The following is a 20,415-nucleotide window of genomic DNA, read 5'->3' as shown; positions in this document are numbered from 1 at the left end:
GGGGGGGCGACGCCCTAGCAGGTGTGCTTACAGATTTAGGGATCCGCCAGCCACAGCCCCAAGCCGGAAAGGCCGCAGCTGAAAGATACCTCCCCCATTTCTTACCTGTGTTTCAACCTTTGTGGGGCAGGCAGAAACCACAGGGTAGGAGTGGGAGGAGGCAAGATGGATTCCAGGGGAAGAAACTGAAATCCTGATTTAGCTATTTGCTGTCAGGGGTAGCAACCACTCCCTCCTTTGTGCACACCCATGGTTGCCCCAGTTTCCCAGTAATTACCCTAACTTGTTTACCTGCAGGCTCCCCAACAGTGACCTTCTAACACACTCCACATAAATGAATGCGAAGGGGTGAAAATGAGGAAGTAAGCATGAAGGAGCCAGGTTGCCAGTTTTTACAGCTAATAGGAAGCAGAAGTTTTTAAAGTGTATTATTGGTGAAATTTTAGGAAAACAACCTGGGTGCGTGCCACCCCCGCACTTCCACAGCCAGAGAGTGAGGCCCACTACAGACTGGCTGTAACTACTTGGAAGCTTCCTTTAACCTGTCTGGGAGCCACAATACTTGGCAATCAAGTAAACTGCCAGGGGCTAAATGGACATAATACCACTACTTCAGGCAGGGCAGGCATTCAAAGAACTAGCGCATTTCTTTCTCCACTGGAGATTCTTGAGCGAACCTAAAACTGGTCGGTCCCCTTTCCCTACAACAGCAGCTAATTCTAGCTGCCTCCTTCAGACCCACCCTTATGAAGTCTGAGGGAGGCTTCCAATCTTATTTAGAAAAGCCAGTATTTTGGGGCGCCTGGGTGGCGCAGTCGGTTAAGCGTCCGACTTCAGCCAGGTCACGATCTCGCGGTCCGTGAGTTCGAGCCCCGCGTCAGGCTCTGGGCTGATGGCTCGGAGCCTGGAACCTGTTTCCGATTCTGTGTCTCCCTCTCTCTCTGCCCCTCCCCCGTTCATGCTCTGTCTCTCTCTGTCCCAAAAATAAATAAAAAACATTAAAAAAAATTAAAAAAAAAAAAAAAAAGAAAAGCCAGTATTTAAACCAGCCTGTTAATGCATCTCAGGAAAACAGGAGAGGCAAAATGAAATGCCTGCTCCTGCAAAAAATAAAATAAAAAAGGTGTTAGGATTTGAAATGAGAAATCTGAGCCCAGGGAAATGAGAGGACCTGAAAGTGATATAAATCTGGAGCGAGTTTTCACAAACTCCCATCTTTTGGTCTGCGCCTTTTCCATATTTTATTACATTTGTGTTTTAAAAAAATCACATTAGCATTATCAACGACAAAATATGTACAAACATTTTACAAAAGAACCATTACTAATATCAGCTAAAATAAGGGCGGGCTGAAGCACAGACGCGGAGTTTCCGGGGCAGAGTCTGCCCTCAAAAGACATCTCAAATGTGTTCAGGCAGTTGAGACAGGCTTCTTTCCCGGTGACAAGCACATGTGATCGGTAATACAAACGACAGCAAATGAGGACACTACACGGGCTCAGTTGGCGAAATCCTCTTCTCACCAGGAAGGCCACGACACAGGTGGAACTAATCAAATAACTTAACCCAGGACCGTAAAAGCGCCGTTCCCCCCACCTAAGCGCATTTAAGCCTTCAACATCGATTGCAAACGACGCTGGACTGTAATACAGACACGTGGTTCTTAGAACCCTGCGCCACACTTTCTTTAACTCTTCGAGCCAGGTTTCTTGTTGGACCCAAAGGGGAGGAATTTTAGAAATGCTTTCTCTGAAGGCAGAAGTCAGAAAGAGGTGACCCTGAGCCCAGAATCTATTAGACTTGATGGGGTGGGGAGAGGCAGGAATTGGAAAAGAGAAATGTCTCCTTTGGGCCACGAGTCAAGAAGCATGGCTCACTTTGGTCTGGGTATCCCGCCCTACACGCCCCCCTGCCCCGCCGGTACCTACAAGCTCGGTTCCTTTCTCAACTCCCCCAGTTCTTTGACCTCCACCTTCTTGTACTTCCCCGACTTCCTCCGGTTGGTGATCACCAGGACGGCCACGCCGGCGACGAGGGCCACCACGACCACCACGATGACGGCGATGAGGCCGGCCGTGAGACGCTTCATGGAGAACTCTGGGGGTTTCTCGTCCAGGTAGTAGATGAGCGTCCGCTCCACTAGGAGGGGCTCGCCGCGCACGCGCACGTCGAGGCCGCCGCGACCCGGGAACAGCGATTCGCCCTTGACGTCCCTCTCGAAGTAGTAGGCGGCGTCGGCGATGTCCACGTCGCCGGGGGCCTTCTCGGACGCGTTCTGCCGGAGCTCGATCTGGATGGTGGGCCGCTCGTAGTGCACGGCCGCCACGAACCTGGGGTGCAGCCGGTAGCGCTCACGGAAGAGCCGCCGCAGCTCGGCGTCCAGGTCCGAATGGTTGAAGGCGCGGGCGGCCGGGCGGTGGCGCAAGTCGATGAGGATGTGGTGGGTGCGCACCAGCTCGTCGCAGCGCAGACTCAGGTCGCCCTTGTCCGTGCGGCGCACGCCCACCGAGTTCACGCACCAGCACACCGACGTCTGGTTGCACTGGCGGGCCTTGAAGCGGCCCTCGTGGTCGCAGTCGGGGTCATACAGGCCGTCGTTGTCCACGAGCGCGTGCTCGCTGGGCCGCACGAGCGCGCGGCCGCTCTTGGGGGTGCTCATGCGCGCCTTGAGCAGCAGGCACTTGGAGGTCAGCGTGGAGCAGTCCACCGGGAAGCCCGAGCCCAGCGCGTGGCACTGGCAGCGGCCGCCGGGGCCGTCCGCGCGGCACAGGGTCATCTTATTGGTGGCGCACGTGCAGTTGTCCTGCGCGGCCGCAGGGCCGGTCGCCGCCGCCAGGAGCAGCAACAGCAGCAGCGGCAGCGGGAGCGACGGCAGCGCGAGGCCCGGCTCCCGGGCCATGGTGGGGACGCGGAGCGCAGACGGGACGAGGGCGGATCAGGCGCTGGGGACTCCGCGGGGCTCCGGCTCCGAGCTGGGACAGTCTCCGGGCATCTGCCGCTGGCCGCTCCCTCCCGCTCTTATACTCCGCCCGACCTGCCCGGCTGGTTCGGCCGACTCACCCTCTGGTATTTGGGTGACACATCCCGCCCCCCGTCACCGTCCCACGGAAGGCACAGCCCGCCCTGCGCCGCCCGCGATAGGATCAGGGGAGCGGTGGCTGCTCCCGCCTCCTCCGGACCGAAAGCCCGGGAGAAGAAAACCGATACTCACCTGCGGGCTGCGAGGGCCCCGCCCCCGGCCCGCCCGACCCCACCTGGGGAGGGGCCGCGGTCTGTGCGGCCTCCAGCCAGACCTCCGTGGGCGTCCTGGCTGCCCTCCTGGACGGGAATTCTTAGGGATTTCATTGAAAAGTAGGGTCGTCTCGCGCGAGGTCGTCTCGCTTTTGTCCCCTATCCGCTTGCCTTTCTCGCTCTGTTTCCTACCCTCTATCGCTACCCTACCTCCAGGTCTTATAGTAGCAGTCAGTTGCATAGTTTACAGCTCACAAGCATTATCTCATCCTCTCCTAGGTCCTGACAGGTATTATGGACAATGTTTCAGACCCATTTTATAAGCGATGCAGTCGAGGCCGAGGTGTAAAGTCACTCAGCCGTCAATATCCTCAGATCCTTCGGAGGGGTCTTTGGTATTCTGACTGGCAGTTATGAAAACTTACATCAATGTGTATGGAAACTGAAAGTTAGGGAGTTTTTGTTACTCACCGTATCATGAGTAAAACCCAGGTGCCCTGGTGTCCAATGCTTCAGAAGTTCTGTTAAACACCATTTTCCTTTACACACACACACACACACACACACACACACACACACACAAACACAAACAAATAATGTTTATACGTGAACTGAGTATCGGGAGACAAAAAGGAACTAGTTCTTACAAAGAACAAGCAAGAATATAAGGGGTTCTTTGTGCAACTTGATTCTAAAAGAGTAAATCGTTGCTTTTCTTTCTCTGTGTCCCATATAAGTTGCTGCACCACTGCAAATGAGGAAAGAATACAGACTGTGGGAAATTGGCTGGGTCTGCCTCTGTGTGGCTACTTTAATGGGATGGAGGGGTTGCAATCTCTTTTTTGAATCATTGAGAAAGTCCAGGGTTTCAAAGCTGTGGTAAAATTAACAATAATTAGCAAGCTGTAATTATTCCCAGCTCGTCCGTTCAAAGCACATTTTATGTGTTCAGCATTTAATGAACACCAGGAGCAGTACAAGGGTGTTGTTTAACACATGAAAGCCAGCGAGGCCTCTACCCCATTAATTTTCAAGCAATTCCTGAGGCGGGCAGGTGGAAATACACCATTCTGCATTTATAGGTAGAGAAAGAGTCACTTGAGGGGCAATTTTCTTACCCATAAGCCCCGGGCATTGTGGGAATGCTCCCTGGCTCTCTACCACCACTGTCCCTGTATGTTCAGGTTCTTTTTTTTTTTTTTTTAAGTTTATTTTGAGAGAGAGAGAGCATGTGCATACGAGCAGGGGAGGGGCAGACAGAGACAGAGACAGAGGATCCCAAGCAGGCTGTGCACTGTCAGCACAGAGCCCCATGCAGAGTTCCATCTGACCAACCTTGAGATCACGACCTGAACCGAAATCAAGAGTCAGCCAGTCAAGTGACTGAGCCACTCAGGCACCCCCCCTCTGTTTAGGTTCTTGAACCAAAAGCCTAGTCAGGTTCCAGTGTCTTTTCCCTTCTCCAACACCCAGTCCTCCTTGTGGTCAGAGAAGGCTTTCTAAATCACAAATTTGTGTCTATCTCTGCGGAAAACAGAGTGGGAGGTGCTCTTGGCTCTTGGTATAGAATTCACACTTTTTTTTTTAAAAGAAAGCTATCCATCACACAATTTAAGTTTATTTATTTATTTTTGAGAGAGAGAGAGAGAGAACAAGCAGGGAAGAGGCAGAAAGGGAGAGAGAGCATCTCAATCAGGCTCCACACTGTCCACGCAAAGCCCAATGTGGAGCTCGAACCCATGAACCGCGAGATCATGGCTGAGCTGAAATCAAAAGTTGAATGCTTAACCGACTGAGCCACCCAGGCGCCCGTAGAAGTCACACTTTTTAAGTGGCAAACAAGATCATATATGACCTTGGGCAAGCTACTTCTCTATGCCTCCGTTTCCTCATCTGTAAAATGGGGATAATAAAAGTACCTACCTAACAAGGTAGGTATGAGAATTAACGTAGATAAACTGCCTAGAACAGTATCTGTTCTAACAGTGTCTGCACTTAGTCAGCATGGATAGGGGTCAGCTGCTGTCGTGGTCACCACCACCATCAGCACCCTTATCTTGATTCTGCTAGTGTCTCCAGTCTTCTTCACATTTTCAAGCCTTTGTCAAGTCATGTACTCTCCCCTCGTCTATTTAGTGCATAATTGTGCGTTTTTACTGAGCCCTTGGATCGCTTCCAGGAAGCCTCCCCTGAGAGGCCCTGTCTATCGCACTCAGGGGAGTGCTCCCTCTCTGTGCTTTCCTAAATCCTGTAACGCACCAGAGCAGCAACACTAACGTTTCTGGGCTTCTGTCTGCCCACGTGTAAAATGGAGATAGTAGCATCTGTCTATTTCATGAGACATTCCGACAACCAAATCTAAAATAGATGAGACGGTAAATACCAAAGTTTTGTAAAATGTAAGACACGGTCAACATGTCAGGTTGCATTTTTATTTTTTAAATATCCTTTTTGTTCTACCAGCTCCTGACTACGTAGCCACAATCCTCTATACGGGGCAGAGCTACCTGCTGGTTAGTCCAGTGCTTCCCAGGCTGGCAGGAGGAAAGCTAATGGGGAAGGGTTCTCAGGGCTGAGCAATGTCCACAATGGTGCTTTTGGCTGCTTAGCTAGGTCAGCCCCAAATGGCTGGACCTTTCTCAGGCTAGAGCTCTGAGGTCTCCAAACCTTGGCCTTTTTCATCCATGGTAAGTGTTTGGAGGATGCGGATAAAAGGAGCCCATTCTCAGTATCCTCTGTGGAACATGGAGGGCCACCCCACCCTCTTTCCTTTCTTAAATTCTATGATCTGCCAGGCTTTCCCCCAACAGGCACACAAACACTATGATAAGTAATGTTTTTGTCTTGTTTTTACTTTTTAAATTTATTTTGATTTTTACTTTATTTTAGAGAGAGAGCACAAGCGGGGGAGAGGGGGAGAGGGGCCGAGGGAGAGGGGGAGAATCTTAAGCAGGCTTCATGCTCAGCTTGACATGGGGCTCGATCCCATGACCCTGGGATCATGACCTGAACCAAAATCAAGAATTGGTTGATTGTTTTGGTGCTGCTTGTTTTTGATTGTTTTTGTATAGATTCTTTGGGGAGTTAGTTGGGAAATATTTTATTAGTTTTTTAAGTAAGCTCTATGCCCAACATAAGGCTTGAACTCACAACCCCAAGACCAAAAGTCACATGCTTTGCTGACTGAGCCAGCCAGGCGCCCCTAAGATGAGTTTATTAAGTAAGCACAGCCTCAGCTCTGATTCTCCTTTCTCGTTTCATCCCTTTCCTGACTAGGTCTGTAAAATTTCACGTGTTAGCTTTAGCTCTTTGGTTTTTTTGTTTTTTTTTTTTTCATTTTAATTTTCAAGTATTTAACAAAAGCATTCCATGAACTCAGCCTTGTCAAATGTATACCAGGGACAAGAACCATATCTGAGCACTATAACCCCAGCGCCAGCATATATTAGGGGCTCGGTAATGTTTATTGGGTTAATTAACATTGAGTTGTTCCCAGAATGTTACAGTATCAATATACATTCCTGGGAGTGTTCATTGTGACCATTTCAATTCTCTGCTGTCCATTTCTCATCGCCTACTCCAGCCATGAATCTCTATCCTCACCCTAACGCAACCTTCAAACACCCAGTTTCAAGGAAGACTGAGTAATGATGAACTGTTACTTTTGCTTTTATGCATGATCCCAAACTTTCATCAGACTGTGCTATAGGGAATAGAGATAGAGTCTGACAGTCTATGAGCAGATGGGGATTCTGGAGGCAAGCAGTCCAGTGAGGTTGAAGGAAAATGGACTTTGGATCTAGTGAGACTCAGGCTCAAATCCTAGTTTCACATAACTTACTGGCTGTGTGACTTTGTACAAGTTACTTCACCCCTGGGAGCCTCAGTTTCCTTAATTATAAAATTTCATGTCTATCTCTTAAAACTTAATGTCTCCATCTCCCTAACATCTGTGAAAAGGATAATTTCCCACCTTGTGATTATGAACATGCTTTTCTTCAGTTGAAGTTCCTACTTCTCATATGTTCTTATACTCTGTTTTCTAAACTGGTGTTGATTATCTGACTTTGCTTGGTATGAGACCAATAAGGGTGTGATTTATTAAAAACAAAACACAAGAACAAAACTCTAGCTGATTAGTAAAAAAAAAAAATACTTACCATCTATAATTATTTTAATGACTCAAGATAAAGAATATAAAATACCCAACACAGTGTTTGGCATGTACTAAGTAGAATTAACCTTAGCTGTTATTATCAGCCATCTCAGGAGTGTGAGGATGCTTTGAGATCATTAAAGGTTTCTGCACAAAGCTGGTGACTGTGGAGATTGCCAAAGATCAGGCCCAAGGAGCTGTTTGTTAGGGAGGGGAGCTGCCCCAGGGCCCTTGTCATCCTGGCCCCCTATTTTACAGAATGTGGAAACAGAGACCTTGGGAGGAGAAGAGAAGGACTTGATCATGGTCACATGCTTGTGCGTGGTAAGGCCAGGCCTAGAATCTGGGTCTCCTGACAGCACATGTACATACAAATTAACAAAAATGGAAGAGGACTGAAGGAGTCAAGAGGATAGAGTCTCATCTCATGTTCCTCGGATTTTCTTTTCTTTTTCTTTCTTACCCTTAGAAAGTTCTGGTTTTGCAAAAAGCAAAAAAGAGCTACTTGTGTAGGGCATAGCAGAGAGCCCACACCTGAAACCCTAGGACTTAGGCCATTAACCACGACTTCCTCCCACACTAGAGTGGACGTGTTCCTTGCTGTCTGCGTTGCTGTGATGAAACAGCTTGTGCTTGAATTCTGCACTGCCAGGCTAAGGGCAGGTCTTTCTGCTTGGTTTCCTTTTTTTTGTAGAACAGCGATGATGTTGCCTCTTAGTGACGTGGTGGGGATTCTATGGTGTGACATTTGTGAAGCTGCCTGGGCCAGGTTGGAAGACGCCTCACTCTTCTTGGCCTGTGACCACAGTCAGCTCTGGCCTCTATCAGGAGCAGTCACTGAGACAATGGGCAATGCAAGAAGGCTGGTCAGGGTTTCCCTTCCTTCTCAGAGACAGCTTGGAGCCCCAGGGGAAGCGGGTGATCCTTCAGCCAGAATGCAGAAAACACAGACAGAGAAGTAAGCTGTGGTGATTGTTAGCTCAGGATGGAGGAAGGAGGCCCCAAGAAACCATAGAAAGAATGGGAAGTCAGCCCAGGGGCTGGGGAGTGGGGGTGCAGACAACAAAAAAGATAAGGGGTACATGATTGTAGCTTTAATGTTTCATTTCTTTAAAAATATGTTTAAAACAGTATTACAAAGCATTAGAATTCAAAAGAGCTAGGGTAGGGTACAGATAAACTCACTATATTTTCTTGTTTATTATTATTAAAATGTTTATAATGAAAACATTTTTAAAACAAGTCAATCCCTCAAGTTAAGTTTTAGAAGTATTTGGGGTAAAATTTCTGTTTTTGCTTCTAATTGTCTTTTTTTTCCCATTTCCATAGTTTCTGTTATTAATATGAACTGCCATGTATTGATCACCAACATTGTACCAGGCACTTTATAAATAGATCCCCTATTGTCCTTCCAGCAACTCTATAAAATAATTACTCTTGTTCCCATTTGCCTGATGAGGAAGCTGAGGCTTACAATCACCCTGCTAGGACTCAGCAGAGGAAGGACTTGAACCCAAGTCTGGTGACAGGGACATCTGCACTTTTCTATGACAAAGTTTGGGGTCTTGCTGAAGAGTCTTCAATGAACAGGAGTAGATGGAAGAGGAAAGATTGGCAAAGTGGGTGTGGTCTGTAAAGTGGGTGTGGTTTGGGTCTGGGCTGCCTAGCCACTGGAATGTCTGATCTTTTCACTTTTCTGGAAAAGACAATAGTTTCTCTGTTTGCTTGTTTGGGTGAGGCCTCACTCAGTTTATTAGGAGAGGCTGGCTGTGCCATCCGTGGCTCTGCTTGGCTTTTGTTGTCCATCAGGATTTGAAAAGGGACTGCAGTTTCACCTGAAAAGTGTGTGTCACTATTTCATTTCGGTATCTCCTACCTGTGACCTTCTCTTCATGATCTTGTCATGATCTCCTCATCAGGAAGTGCAAACCATAACTGGCCCCCTCCCCTCGCATCTGGTCTCTAGTGGTAGTTGGCTTCTTTTCCAAGGGTCTTACACTCAAGGAAAAAGCTGATAAAACACCCAACAACTGTGTAGTCACTCTGTAGTTGATCTCACTGGCTCTTGGGCCCATTGTTTCTGGAGAGATTTGGCAGCAAATGAGGAGAGATTGGGAAATCTCATCACAACATCCCCAGGGCAGCCACATTTCTCCAACCCCACGTTTATGAGTCATGGTGCTTCCTTTCCCAGAGCTAGCCAGCTGAGGTGTGATGCTCCCGTGAGGGGTGTGGAGGTGTTGCTCTTTCTGAGCACTTCTGGCCCTTCCAAGGTGAGGACAGTGGCGACGGGTCTCAAATGTGCTGCTGCTGCTGCTGCCTCTCCCAAACTAGCCTGCCTGTTGGGCAGTGCTGGCCCAAGGGATGCTCCTCAGGATTATTGAGAAGGACATCAGAGGTCCTTTATCCCAGTCTCCCACCCAAAGTATGGAGTCCCTTGTCCAAGTCCTGAACAGGTAGGTGCTTATGCGCTGCTTTGGTGATGAATCAACCATCCTCTCCACGAGACAGCCCGGCCCAATCCCAACCAGCACCATGAGAAAGCTCGTCATAATATTCAGGGAAACTCTGTGCCTCTGTGATCTTCACAAACTATCTGAATTTCCGTTCTTGGAGCAATGCAAAACATTGTAGCTCAACACATGATGTTATGGAACGAGGCAGTCTGGGGAGATACCAGCCGAGGATCCTGTGGAAGTTGTGACGGAGGGTTTGTTTCTGTTGACCTGCCTCACTCTTCTGTCTAGGAGGGTAGGTGTAACCCCAGCTGTCCCCTACCTATCTACTAATTCCCTGTTTTCTTGGAACAGATGACGTCTGGGCAGTATTTGTAAGATCTACAATATACTAAGAGCCTGTTTTTGGCCAGCTGTTCACATGGGTTATCTTTATCCTTACATCATCTAAATGAGGTAGGTTCTGTTTTTCTTGCCTCACAAATAAGAAACTCATGCCAAAGGGCACTTGCCTGAGAATCTGTAGACAGTAAATGGCAGAGCTGGAATTCACATTCATTTTTGCCTGGTTCTGAGATTATGGTCTTTGTTACACCATGCTACTCCAGACCCTGTGAGTTTCCTGAACACAAATGTTTTAGCCTCCACAACACCTTTGTACAAGTTTATTCCTATACCAATTCAAACCACATCACCACTTTCTTTTTCTTCTATAGCTACTGAATCAGAGCATCTGAATAGTCTCTCAACTGAATCCAAGTAATGATACACCTTCGATTTTATAGGACAACTTACAGTTTTGCTATCTGGCATCTTGGTTGAACTCACCCTTTGAGGGAAACAGACAAGGCATTACGCACTCTGTGCAGATGAAGAAAGTCCAGCCGAGCGCAGGTTAATGGCTTGTCCAAAGCTCAAGAGCAGGACAGAACCTTCCAGCCTTCCCCGCAGCAGATACTTTCCTTAGCTCCTGTGCTGCCTTTCTGCCGGCTCGGGCACCCCAACCCTGCCCTGTGCTGTGGTTTGCCCTCTGCTCGTCCCTGCCTCTGCAGCTGTTTATCTGGAGATGTCTTCAGACCCATCAGCCCAGGAGCCAGCTGTGTGGAGGGGCTTGCACTCCTACCCTCAGCAGTTGTGAGTCCGACTGCGGACGGAAGTAGAGGCAAGGAGGAGTGGGAGAGAGGAAAAGTTCAGAAGTCTGGGCAGAATGAGAAGGCAGGAGAGAGGAGAACTCCTTGTTCTCCAATGCGGGGGATGTCTGAGTCCAAGAAAAAGGACCAGGAAGCCCCCATTGTTCCTCTGGCCTGAGTGGGATGCAAGAAATCAGATTCATTTCTCTGGATTCATGTGGGAAGTCCTGGCTGTGACAGCTAACCTTCAGCTATAACCTTTCAAACTGTGGCTGTTGGGAAAATGAAGACTGCCTTCCAAAGCTTCTCCAACAACACAGGAGGCTGCTGATTGGAAAGGCAATGGGGAGCCAACAGAACTAACCTGCTCAGCACCACACACCCCCTTTCCCACCCACACTGCTGGTTTCTCATACACCTGTTCGCCATCTCTTCATCCAGCCAGCCAGGCTTTACTTTCTAGTGCTCACGAGTGCCTCCCATGTGCCAGGTCCGTACTAGGCCAAGAGGCTGAAGGGCAGATGGCACCTAACCCCTGACTCTGAGGACCTCACAGTCCACACAGCAATGACCATCAAGTCAGGGCTCAGTGCATATTTGTTGAACAGATAACACAGAAACATGAAATATTTCAATAAAGGGTATGTAGTCCTGTGCCTGCCCTCCCCACCAACATGAGTTATTCGCCTAGTTACAGAACACGTCGCTAGAAAAACCTCCCTTGCTCTTAAGCGTGTTGGCTTTTTCTAGTGTTTCTCAGGGATGAGTACCTAGAGCTTTAAGGGTAGGGGGTGGGGGAAAAATGCAATCCAATAGGTAATGTGTACACAAAAAAGATGACTGAAAGAAATAACATTTGGGCAGCCTAGAATTCAGGGCAGCCTGAAGGACAAAAATGACAACCCAAACTGGTAACATCAAAGAACGTTAAACCTGGAAACGACTTTCCAAGAAAGCTAGTCCAGTAGCTCTCATCTGTTTTGAGTCATGGAATCCATTTCTGAGGAGATTGCCAGATTCTCTCCTCAAATAAATGCAACTGTGCACAAATACTAACCTTTACCCAAACTCATTAACCTTGATTAGGTTTCCATTGGTGGTATCTTGGATTCCCTGGAGTTTATTTGTCTCAAGGACCCTCCCACCCTCAACTTAGAATCTCTAATGGAGTTCAATGGCTTCGCCTCTCTTAGCAGAGACCTTGTGATGACTTCTTCAAGGTCACACAGCCAGTTAGTGAAAACATTCCTTTGGTTTTAAGAAGGAACACAGAAACCAGCTGCTTGAGTTCAAAGCCTGACCTTACCTTTTGCCAGCTGTTTGATTTTCAGTAAAATACTTAACTCTTCTTGGCCTCTTGTTTTCTCTTCTGTAAAACGGGAACAATAGTTACCAACTTCTTAAGGTTATTGTGAGGATTAGGACTTCATCTATGTGAAAAACTTAGAGCAGAGGTCAGCAAACTGTTTTTGTAGAAGGCTAGATAGTAAGTATTTTAAGCTTTGTTGGCTAAGGAGCAAAATTCATGGCTGTTCTGGGCATACTTATAGAATTATCTAAAAATGTCAAATACAGGGGCACCTGGGTGGCTCAGTCGATTAAGGGTCGACTTCAGCTCAGGTCATGATCTCACAGTCCGTGAGTTTGAGCCCCACATCGGGCTCTGTACTGACAGCTCAGAGCCTGGAGCCTGCTTCAGATCCTGTGTCTCCCTCTCTCTCTGCCCCTCCCCCGCTCATGCTCGAGCGCGCTCTCTCTCTCTCTTTCAAAAATAAGTAAACATTAAAAAAAATGAAAAAAAAAGAAAGAAAAATGTAAAATACATTCTTAGATCACAGACCGTATAAAAACAGGTGGTCATACAAACACAGGATTTGGCCCGTGGTTTGTAGTTTGCTCACTCTTAGCTTAGCAGAAGTGCTAGTTTCTGCTGTCCCAAACCAGCACTTTTTCAAACGTCAGGATTACCTCCGTGTGGCACGAATCACAACAGGAAACAGGGTGCTGGCCGCCCAACTCAGCCAACCTGTTTGTGACAAATAAGCCAACGTTGCTAAGGTGTATGGAGCCTCCCCACTCCTCCCTGTCGCAGAGGGTTTCCCATCCGCATCCAGCTTAAATAGGCAAAGCAGCAAAAGCTCTAATTATTTTCAGGAAAGCCTCAAGTCAGATGCTGGCATCACAGGGCAGAGACAGGTGGGAGGAGCTGGAATGGGGACCACAGGCCTTGGTTTCTAGGGAGGGGCAGAAGCACAGAAAAGAGAAAGGTACCATATTCTGGCTCTGGGGCACTCTGCCCTCTTTCAGCTATGGGGTATTGGGAAAGCCCTGACTCTTGTACCTATAGGTGGCCAGTTCTGCCAGCTCAGCCACCTTCTGCCCATGTCTCCCTTCCTTTAGAGCATCCCTGACTGGGGAAACTCCAGACACAAACACAATCACAGTTTGTGAGTTAGAGGGGACCCCACCATCTATTTGCAACTGTTTCATTTCACTGATGGGAAAACAAAGGCCCAGTTTGGGGAAGTGACTTGCCCGGGATCAGATGGCAAGCAGAGCTGCACTGAGATTAGAAACGCAGGCTCCTGGGGCGCCTGGGTGGCTCAGTCGGTAGAGCATCCGACTTCAGCTCAGGTCATGACCTCACGGTTGGTGGGTTCAAGCCCCTCGTCGTGCTCTGTGTTGACAGCTCAGAGCTTGGAGCCTGCTTCAGATTCTGTTTCCCTCTCTCTCTGCCCCTCCCTCACTGTGCTCAGTCTCTCTCATTCTCTCAAAAATAAGTAAACATTAAAAAGAAAAAGAAAAAAAGAAACCTAGCTCCTGCCTTGCAGGCCAGTGCTTCTCCCCTGCCTACATTAGTACAAGTTTCTGTCTTTGGCACACAAAGGAAAGTGGCAGAGGAGTTGTCCAGTGTGTGTGTGTGTGTGTGTGTGTGTGTGTGTGTGTGTGTGTGATGTTCATCAAGTGCAGCGGATTCGACCTGGGCACAGTTCTTTGCAGAGCACATTCACTTGTTTAGCTCGCTCTAAGTGCCTTCTAGGGTGCGAAAGATGAAAAAAGATCGAATTTTTGCTTTTGAGGACCTCAGCTTATAATTTCGTGTGATTACCGTTACTCATTAGTAAACCCAAAGGTCGTGAATGGAGATGGCCAGCCATCAGAGTCTCTGTGCCAGCCCAACAGGGACATCCACTCATGGTGTTTATAGCAGCCCACCTCTCTGCAGAGGAAAAGAATGCATCCCCTCCAGAATCGTGATGCCCTGGGATGCCTCTTCCTGCCATGTCCCCATGTGCTCCCTCTCTCCATTCAAACCCTGCTCTTAACCAAGGGTCCCCTTGGGAATGAAGGAAGTCACACATACCAAGCATCATTCGGGTTAAGCATTTTTATGTAGCACTGACTCATTCAGCCCACACAGAAAGCCTATCAAACAGGAACCGGTGGAGAACTGAGGCCCAGAGAGGGGAAGGGCCTTACCCAGGCTCACATGGCAAGTGCGTTTTAGAACCTGCATTCCGACGGTTTGTCTCCTCTACAGTCTGCATGCCTTCTGCTGGAAAATGGGGCTAATGTTAGACACTGCAAAAGGGCTGTTGTGTGGTGTGGGGAAGATAGCTCTTGTGGACATGCCAGCCCAGTGCCTGGTACATCGTAAGTTTTCAGTACATGCTCCCCACCCCCCACCCCTGCCCCTTCTCTCCCTCATCCCTGCTCCATCCCAAAGAAATTCATGACTTGCCAAGGACAGGAGAAGTCCTTCAGCAGAAAAATAATCTCCACCTGTTTTTGAGCTCCCTGTAGTGTAGGCTTATGGCGTATCTGATTTAATCCTTACAAATATGCTATGAACTAGGCACTATTGTTAACTCCTCTTTACAGATGATCGAGTCAAGGCAGGGACTTGCTCAAGACCACACAGCTAATCAGCGATGGATTCAGGATCCAAAAATCTGGTCTGTTTGAGTCTGAAGTCCATGCTCTTAAGTAGTAAAGGCTGCGTCGGTGCCTGAGTTGGCACTCCTATGCCAAGTGCATGCCTGGCAGGCTGCCTGATGGAGCAGGACTGGGCAGGCCGCTTAATGAGGGGACTGACCTGGGGAAGGAATGAGGTCACATTCCAGGAGGCTGAGGCAAGGCAGTCCACACATAGCTTCAAAAGACTCACTCTCTTGGAAAAAAAAAAAAAAACTAGCAGGGTTGGATACCTCCACCAAAGAAGAAAACTGGATACACAAAAGGGATATCAGGACTGAGCAAAGGACTCAAACTTCCAGGGCCAGAGCCCTAAAGGGGACCAGTCACTCAGACTCCTGTGAGGCTGGGCCCAAAAGTGGAAGCCATTGGCATCACCATCCAAGGACTCATTTATGTCCTGTCTCCTTTCCATTTCCACTCCTAAACTCCAAAGAATCAACGGGCCTTTCTTCCAGGCTTTTACCCCTCTGTGTATGTGCCTGAAACACTTAGCACATTATTAATTAATTCACTTGTTTTAGAAATGTTTTAGAGCACCTGCTTTATTCCAGGCACTGTGCTAGGAGCAGTGGGTATGGTGCATTCACTACCCCCATGCACCTTACCATCTATGAGGAAGCCAGACATTAAACTAAAAGTGAGCATTAGGTTAGGTGAAGTACAGGGGGCTACAGGAACTAACTTCCTGCTTTCCTTCCTTTCTTCCACTGCCTTTCTCTTCCTCCTTTCTTATCTTCCTTCCATAAATACTTATGACATGCCTGCTAGACGCCAGGCCTGGTCTTGGTGCTGGGGATAAAGCAACAGATAAAAGAGGTAAGATCCCTGCCCTCTTTCAGCTTGCATTGCACTGATAGATTGGGGGATTTGACCCAGGAGAGGAAAAGCTTATGAGCCATACTGAAGAGTTTGAATTTTCTCTGGTTGTTGAAAGAAACCCAATATTGACTTTAGGCAAGGGAATGGTCTGAGCATATTTGTGTTTCAGAAACACCACAGTGGAAAACAACACATAGGATGAGTGGGCCTCTCAAGGATAAGACTGGTGGCAGGAGGTTCAGATCAGAGGCTCCTGGGACATCCTAAAGATATGGCGGAGCCCTAGATCAAGAAGGGCTGATGGGAAGGATAGAGAACGTCACAGCTTACCCAGGACAGGGCCAGCCAGTGACACTGGCACCCTGGTATGACAAAGCAGTACCTCTTCAAACCAATATTTTAAAAATAGACACCTCCATTTAGTGGGCACGAAGGGAGACAAAGTATTATTAAAAGTTACATGCCAGGGCACCTGGGTGGCCCAGTTGGTTAAGTGTCTGACTTCAGCTCAGGTCATGATCTCACAGTTTGTGAGTTTGAGCCTCGCGTCTGGCTGTGCTGACAGCTCAGAGCCTGGAGCCTGCTTCAGATTCTGTGTCTCTGACTCTCTCTGCCCCTCCTCCACTCTCTGCCCCCCCCCCAAATAAATAAACATTAAAAAAAGTTACATGCCTATTCCTTTATGTTTTTTACATATACTGAAGATAACATTTCAGATAATTTGGAATCATCTTTTCCTTCACAGTCTGTCTCTTACAGCTGGGTAGCACACCAGCCCCTCTGCTAGAGAGACCACATGGAAAGGTCCTGAGATTACATAGTAAGGGAGAAGTGTCCAGTGCAGTCCAGCCCCCAGCTGTCCCCAGGGAGCCAATCATTCAAGTGATGACATCCTAGGACCCTCAGACCAGCCTGGCTGCCAGCTGATACCAATGAGTGACCACCATCAAAATCACATGAAGCTCAAGTATCTCCCAGCTGAGCCCTGCCTGAAATCATGACCCATAAACTGTGAGATATAATAAAATAATTGTATCTGCAAACCACTAAATTTGGGATCATTTGTTGTCCAGCAAAGATAAATAGAACATCCCCATTTGTTGACACTTGATAAATATAAAGGTAGGTAAGTCTTGGCCCCATTTGAAAGCCTCTTCATATGATCCCTACAAAGGTCACGGTGACTGAACTCTGACATCCATGCCACCCCATCTGATGGGTCTGCAGAAACCAAGGCAACATCATTCTCCTTTCCAGGTAGATGTGGGGAGGTCCCCAAGTCATGAGGAGAGGCTCCTAGAAAGGCCAGAAAAGAATATTTCAGGGGCATCTAGCCTTTTTTTTCTCCTTCCCGGGATGGCAAAGAAGACACATGTGTCCTGGATGCCATTGGCAGCCACCGTATGAACACAGGGGAGCCAGGCTTAGGAGGAGGCCGGTGCTACATAAGACAGAGGGGAGGGATGAAAAGAACAAGACCTAGGACCAAAATGGCATCATCACTTCTTTGAATCAACCAACTCCTGAAGCCTCCCCTACTGTTGGACATCTGCTATGTGAACTAATGTGCTTGCCTCTAGCTTAACCCAGTTTGTGCAGGATTTGTTGCTTGCTGCCCAAGACAACCCAATTAATGCCATAGTTCCTTTCTCTGAAATCTGAACATTTGCTCAGTAAGTTTGAGTTCTTTAATTCTTCCTCATCCAGAGATCGATCAACCTATGCTCACTTGCTCTATTCAATGTCCTAGAATGGAGAATGGGGGAGAGACAAATTTGATCTGTCATTTAACCCATACATTTGGCTTACTACATAAAATCCATGAAAGCTATGCCTCTAAACAGTAAAAGAGTGCTACACATGAATATTAATAACAATAATTATAAGAAGGATAATGAATATCATTGAGGAGTTCCAATATGCCAAGCTTAATTTCAAATGCCGTATAGATTACTCCATTCAATTCCGACAACAATTCCACATGGTGAGGATATTTTAATCTCCATTTTACAAAGTAGGAGCTGGGACAGGGAAACATTAGGTTAATTTTCCTAGGTTACACAGCAGCAAGTAGTAGAACTGGAATTTAAACTGACAAAGTCTGACTCCATAGCTTCACCTCTTCATGACTATTCTAAGCCAAGAAAGTAGTAACAAAGGTAACAGCACTGAAAGAAAAAATTAAATGTTTCATAGATTTATAAGCAAGGCAGGAGGATTTGTGGGTGGTGTGGATTGGGGGTGAATGGATCAATGATGATATCAAGTGAGAATGAGGCATAAGTGGGTCCTCAACATCTTACATGACCATGACCACTATCTATCAATGTCTTATAAATAGCTGTACTTCATGCTTACATATATATGTATACATATGCATACACACATATTATAAAGTTCTAATTAATACCTCTTTTGTAGGTCACCTTGATCTTGCAAACTTTAGTTTTGTTGTCCATAGTTGTGTGTATCTTGGGGGAAGTGTGACCCTAGACAACAGGTATCAAAACTAAGACCCAAAGCAGTGGTTCTCCCTGGACCAGACCTAGTTTCTCCCCTGGGCTTTGCTGCCTTTGGGCTGTTACTAAACTCACTCTGCGAACAATTTCCATTGTAATCAGTTTTTTGGAACAAGAGGCAGAGGGGCTGGGAACCCCAAAAGTGGCTCTGCATTCATCTGGCACAAGACCTTGGTCCATCCAATGCAACTGGTTCCTCTATTTAGAGGAAAAGAGCTTCGGATAGACTGGATTTTGATCCAAAGCCTAAGCATTACTGTGTCAAACAGGTAGTGCCATTCAGGCTCTTTCTTCAGAGAAGTAAACATTTCAGTATTATGGCTAGGCTTCCACAAAGATCCAGGCCCCACAGGCGAACAAGGTGTCAGGTCAAATCCTGGAGAAGTGAATCTGTATTCAAAACATTCCTGTCCCAGAGCTATATGGAAATTGTTCCTTCTCTGAGATTCAGTCTGTTCTGAAGACTAGGCTATGGGCAACCTCTGAACAAAGACTATACCTGCATCTTTTAGGCTTCTGAGCACCTCATTCATCTCTAGGCTCCTCAAAGTCAAATACTCTGGGAACTAATGTTTCTTATTGGAGATAGAGACCAGTGAAAGGGAAATGCCATTCTCTTGGAAGCATCTGGTTCTGTTAAAGGCTGCTTATGAACATTACTGAGAGTGTGATGGATTCTTCCAGATGATATCCACGTCTGCCATACTTTATACCTATCAGTGTATCTACTTCTGCAAAGCAAATCACAGAGATGGAAACCCCCTCCTGTTCAGAAGAATTTTCCTCCAAATGATATCTGTATTTGCCTCATGACTCACTGTTCCACAGCTCTTACCCCCACGCTCTCCTTTGTCAATCCACTCATTAATTCATGCAATACATTCACTCATTTCATACAAGAGGCTGTAGTGTAGCATGCGCTGGGCAAACTCCTGAGGACACAGGGGTGAGCAAGACAGATAGTCTCTGCTATTGTGGAGCTTCTCAGAGAAGACAGACAAGCTCTTAGAGTGGGAGGATGATGAATGTATAATCTGTAATGGAAGAGTACAGAATGGCATGGGTATTTTGAGCAAGGAAGTGACATGGGGCATCTAACCTGGAGGACGATCAATACTGGGCCAGGGGGAGAAGGAGAACAACTTTGTCCCAGGCTGTGGCAGATGTTATCCATGGCATACAATTTCTACTCCACCCTCCTTCTAGCATGTATTGGCTGGAAAGCTAAAGACCACGTTTCCCAGGTTCCTTTGTGGTACAAATTCTGGATGTGAATGAGTTCTATCAGTCAGATGCGCTCAAGCAGGGTTTGAAAGATGGAATGACAAGGTGGCCTCACCTGCCTGCTTCTGTGGCTCTGCTGGCAAGTGCACAGGAGGTCTGGCTCTCCTGAGACACTTCTTGATTGTGGTGGCTTCCTGGTCATTTTAGCTTCTAGACTGTGGCTTTTTCTGATTCGGGTGATTTCCTGATCCTGGCAGAGAGCAGCTGCAGAGGCAGCTTCCTCGTTTGGCTGCCAGTTCCCTGAGGCAGAGGAAGCAGAAGTTCTTCTGGTGGCCAGAGCCACCTATGGTTCTTGAGGTTGTGCTTAGAGTCTCGTTATCCAGGTTTGCCATTGCTTCTAAAACTGATGACCATCGTATTGGTTAAGACTTATATTAAATGCAAATAGAAAAATCTCAGGCAAGTTTTACAGGTAGGAATTATACACACACGTGCGCGCGCGCACACACACACACACACACACACAGAAGTCTAGAGTTGCTAATTCAGTGGCTCAAAAATGTCAGGACAAGGACTATACAATTGTGCAAGGTTGCAAGATGTCTAGTATTGTTCCAGTAACTCCATCTACATTCCAGATGAGAAAAAGAAGAAAGAAATCAAAGAGGAAGTGGCAATACCCATTTCAGGAATATGAACCAACCCCAGAAGTCTCCATTAGTCTTTTGCCTACATCTCACTGGCTACACCTGTTACATGGTCACCTGGATCTGAATGAACAAGAGGCTAGGAAATGTATATAAGTTTGAGTTGTGCGCCTGGCTGCCCTAAACAAAACTGCAGTTCTGGGAGGGGACATTGACTTCGAGTTAGGGACCAACAGAGCTTGCCCTGTCCTCCTG

At 47.3% G+C, this 20,415-nt stretch overlaps 1 protein-coding gene across 1 annotated transcript; it reads right to left on the bottom strand.

The window, feature by feature from the left end:
- Positions 1 to 1,227: 1,227 nt before the first annotated feature.
- On the bottom strand, positions 1,228 to 3,139 carry TACSTD2 (tumor associated calcium signal transducer 2). The gene has a single exon (XM_058717238.1). It carries the CDS (start codon positions 2,897 to 2,899, stop codon positions 1,925 to 1,927), a length of 975 nt encoding a protein of 324 aa, XP_058573221.1. The 5' UTR covers positions 2,900 to 3,139; the 3' UTR covers positions 1,228 to 1,924.
- Between the last annotated feature and the right edge of the window lie 17,276 nt (positions 3,140 to 20,415).

This window comes from Neofelis nebulosa, chromosome 2 (genome assembly GCF_028018385.1).
Source record: "Neofelis nebulosa isolate mNeoNeb1 chromosome 2, mNeoNeb1.pri, whole genome shotgun sequence".
In the NCBI taxonomy this organism is placed as follows: Eukaryota; Metazoa; Chordata; class Mammalia; order Carnivora; family Felidae; genus Neofelis; species Neofelis nebulosa.
Note: the sequence above shows the minus strand (reverse complement) of the source record. Positions and strands in the feature narration are given on the sequence as shown.

Coding starts and splice junctions, on each gene's coding strand:
- TACSTD2 (XM_058717238.1), bottom strand. CDS start 2,899: ATGGCCCGGGAGCCGGGCCTCGCGCTGCCGTCGCTCCCGCTGCCGCTG.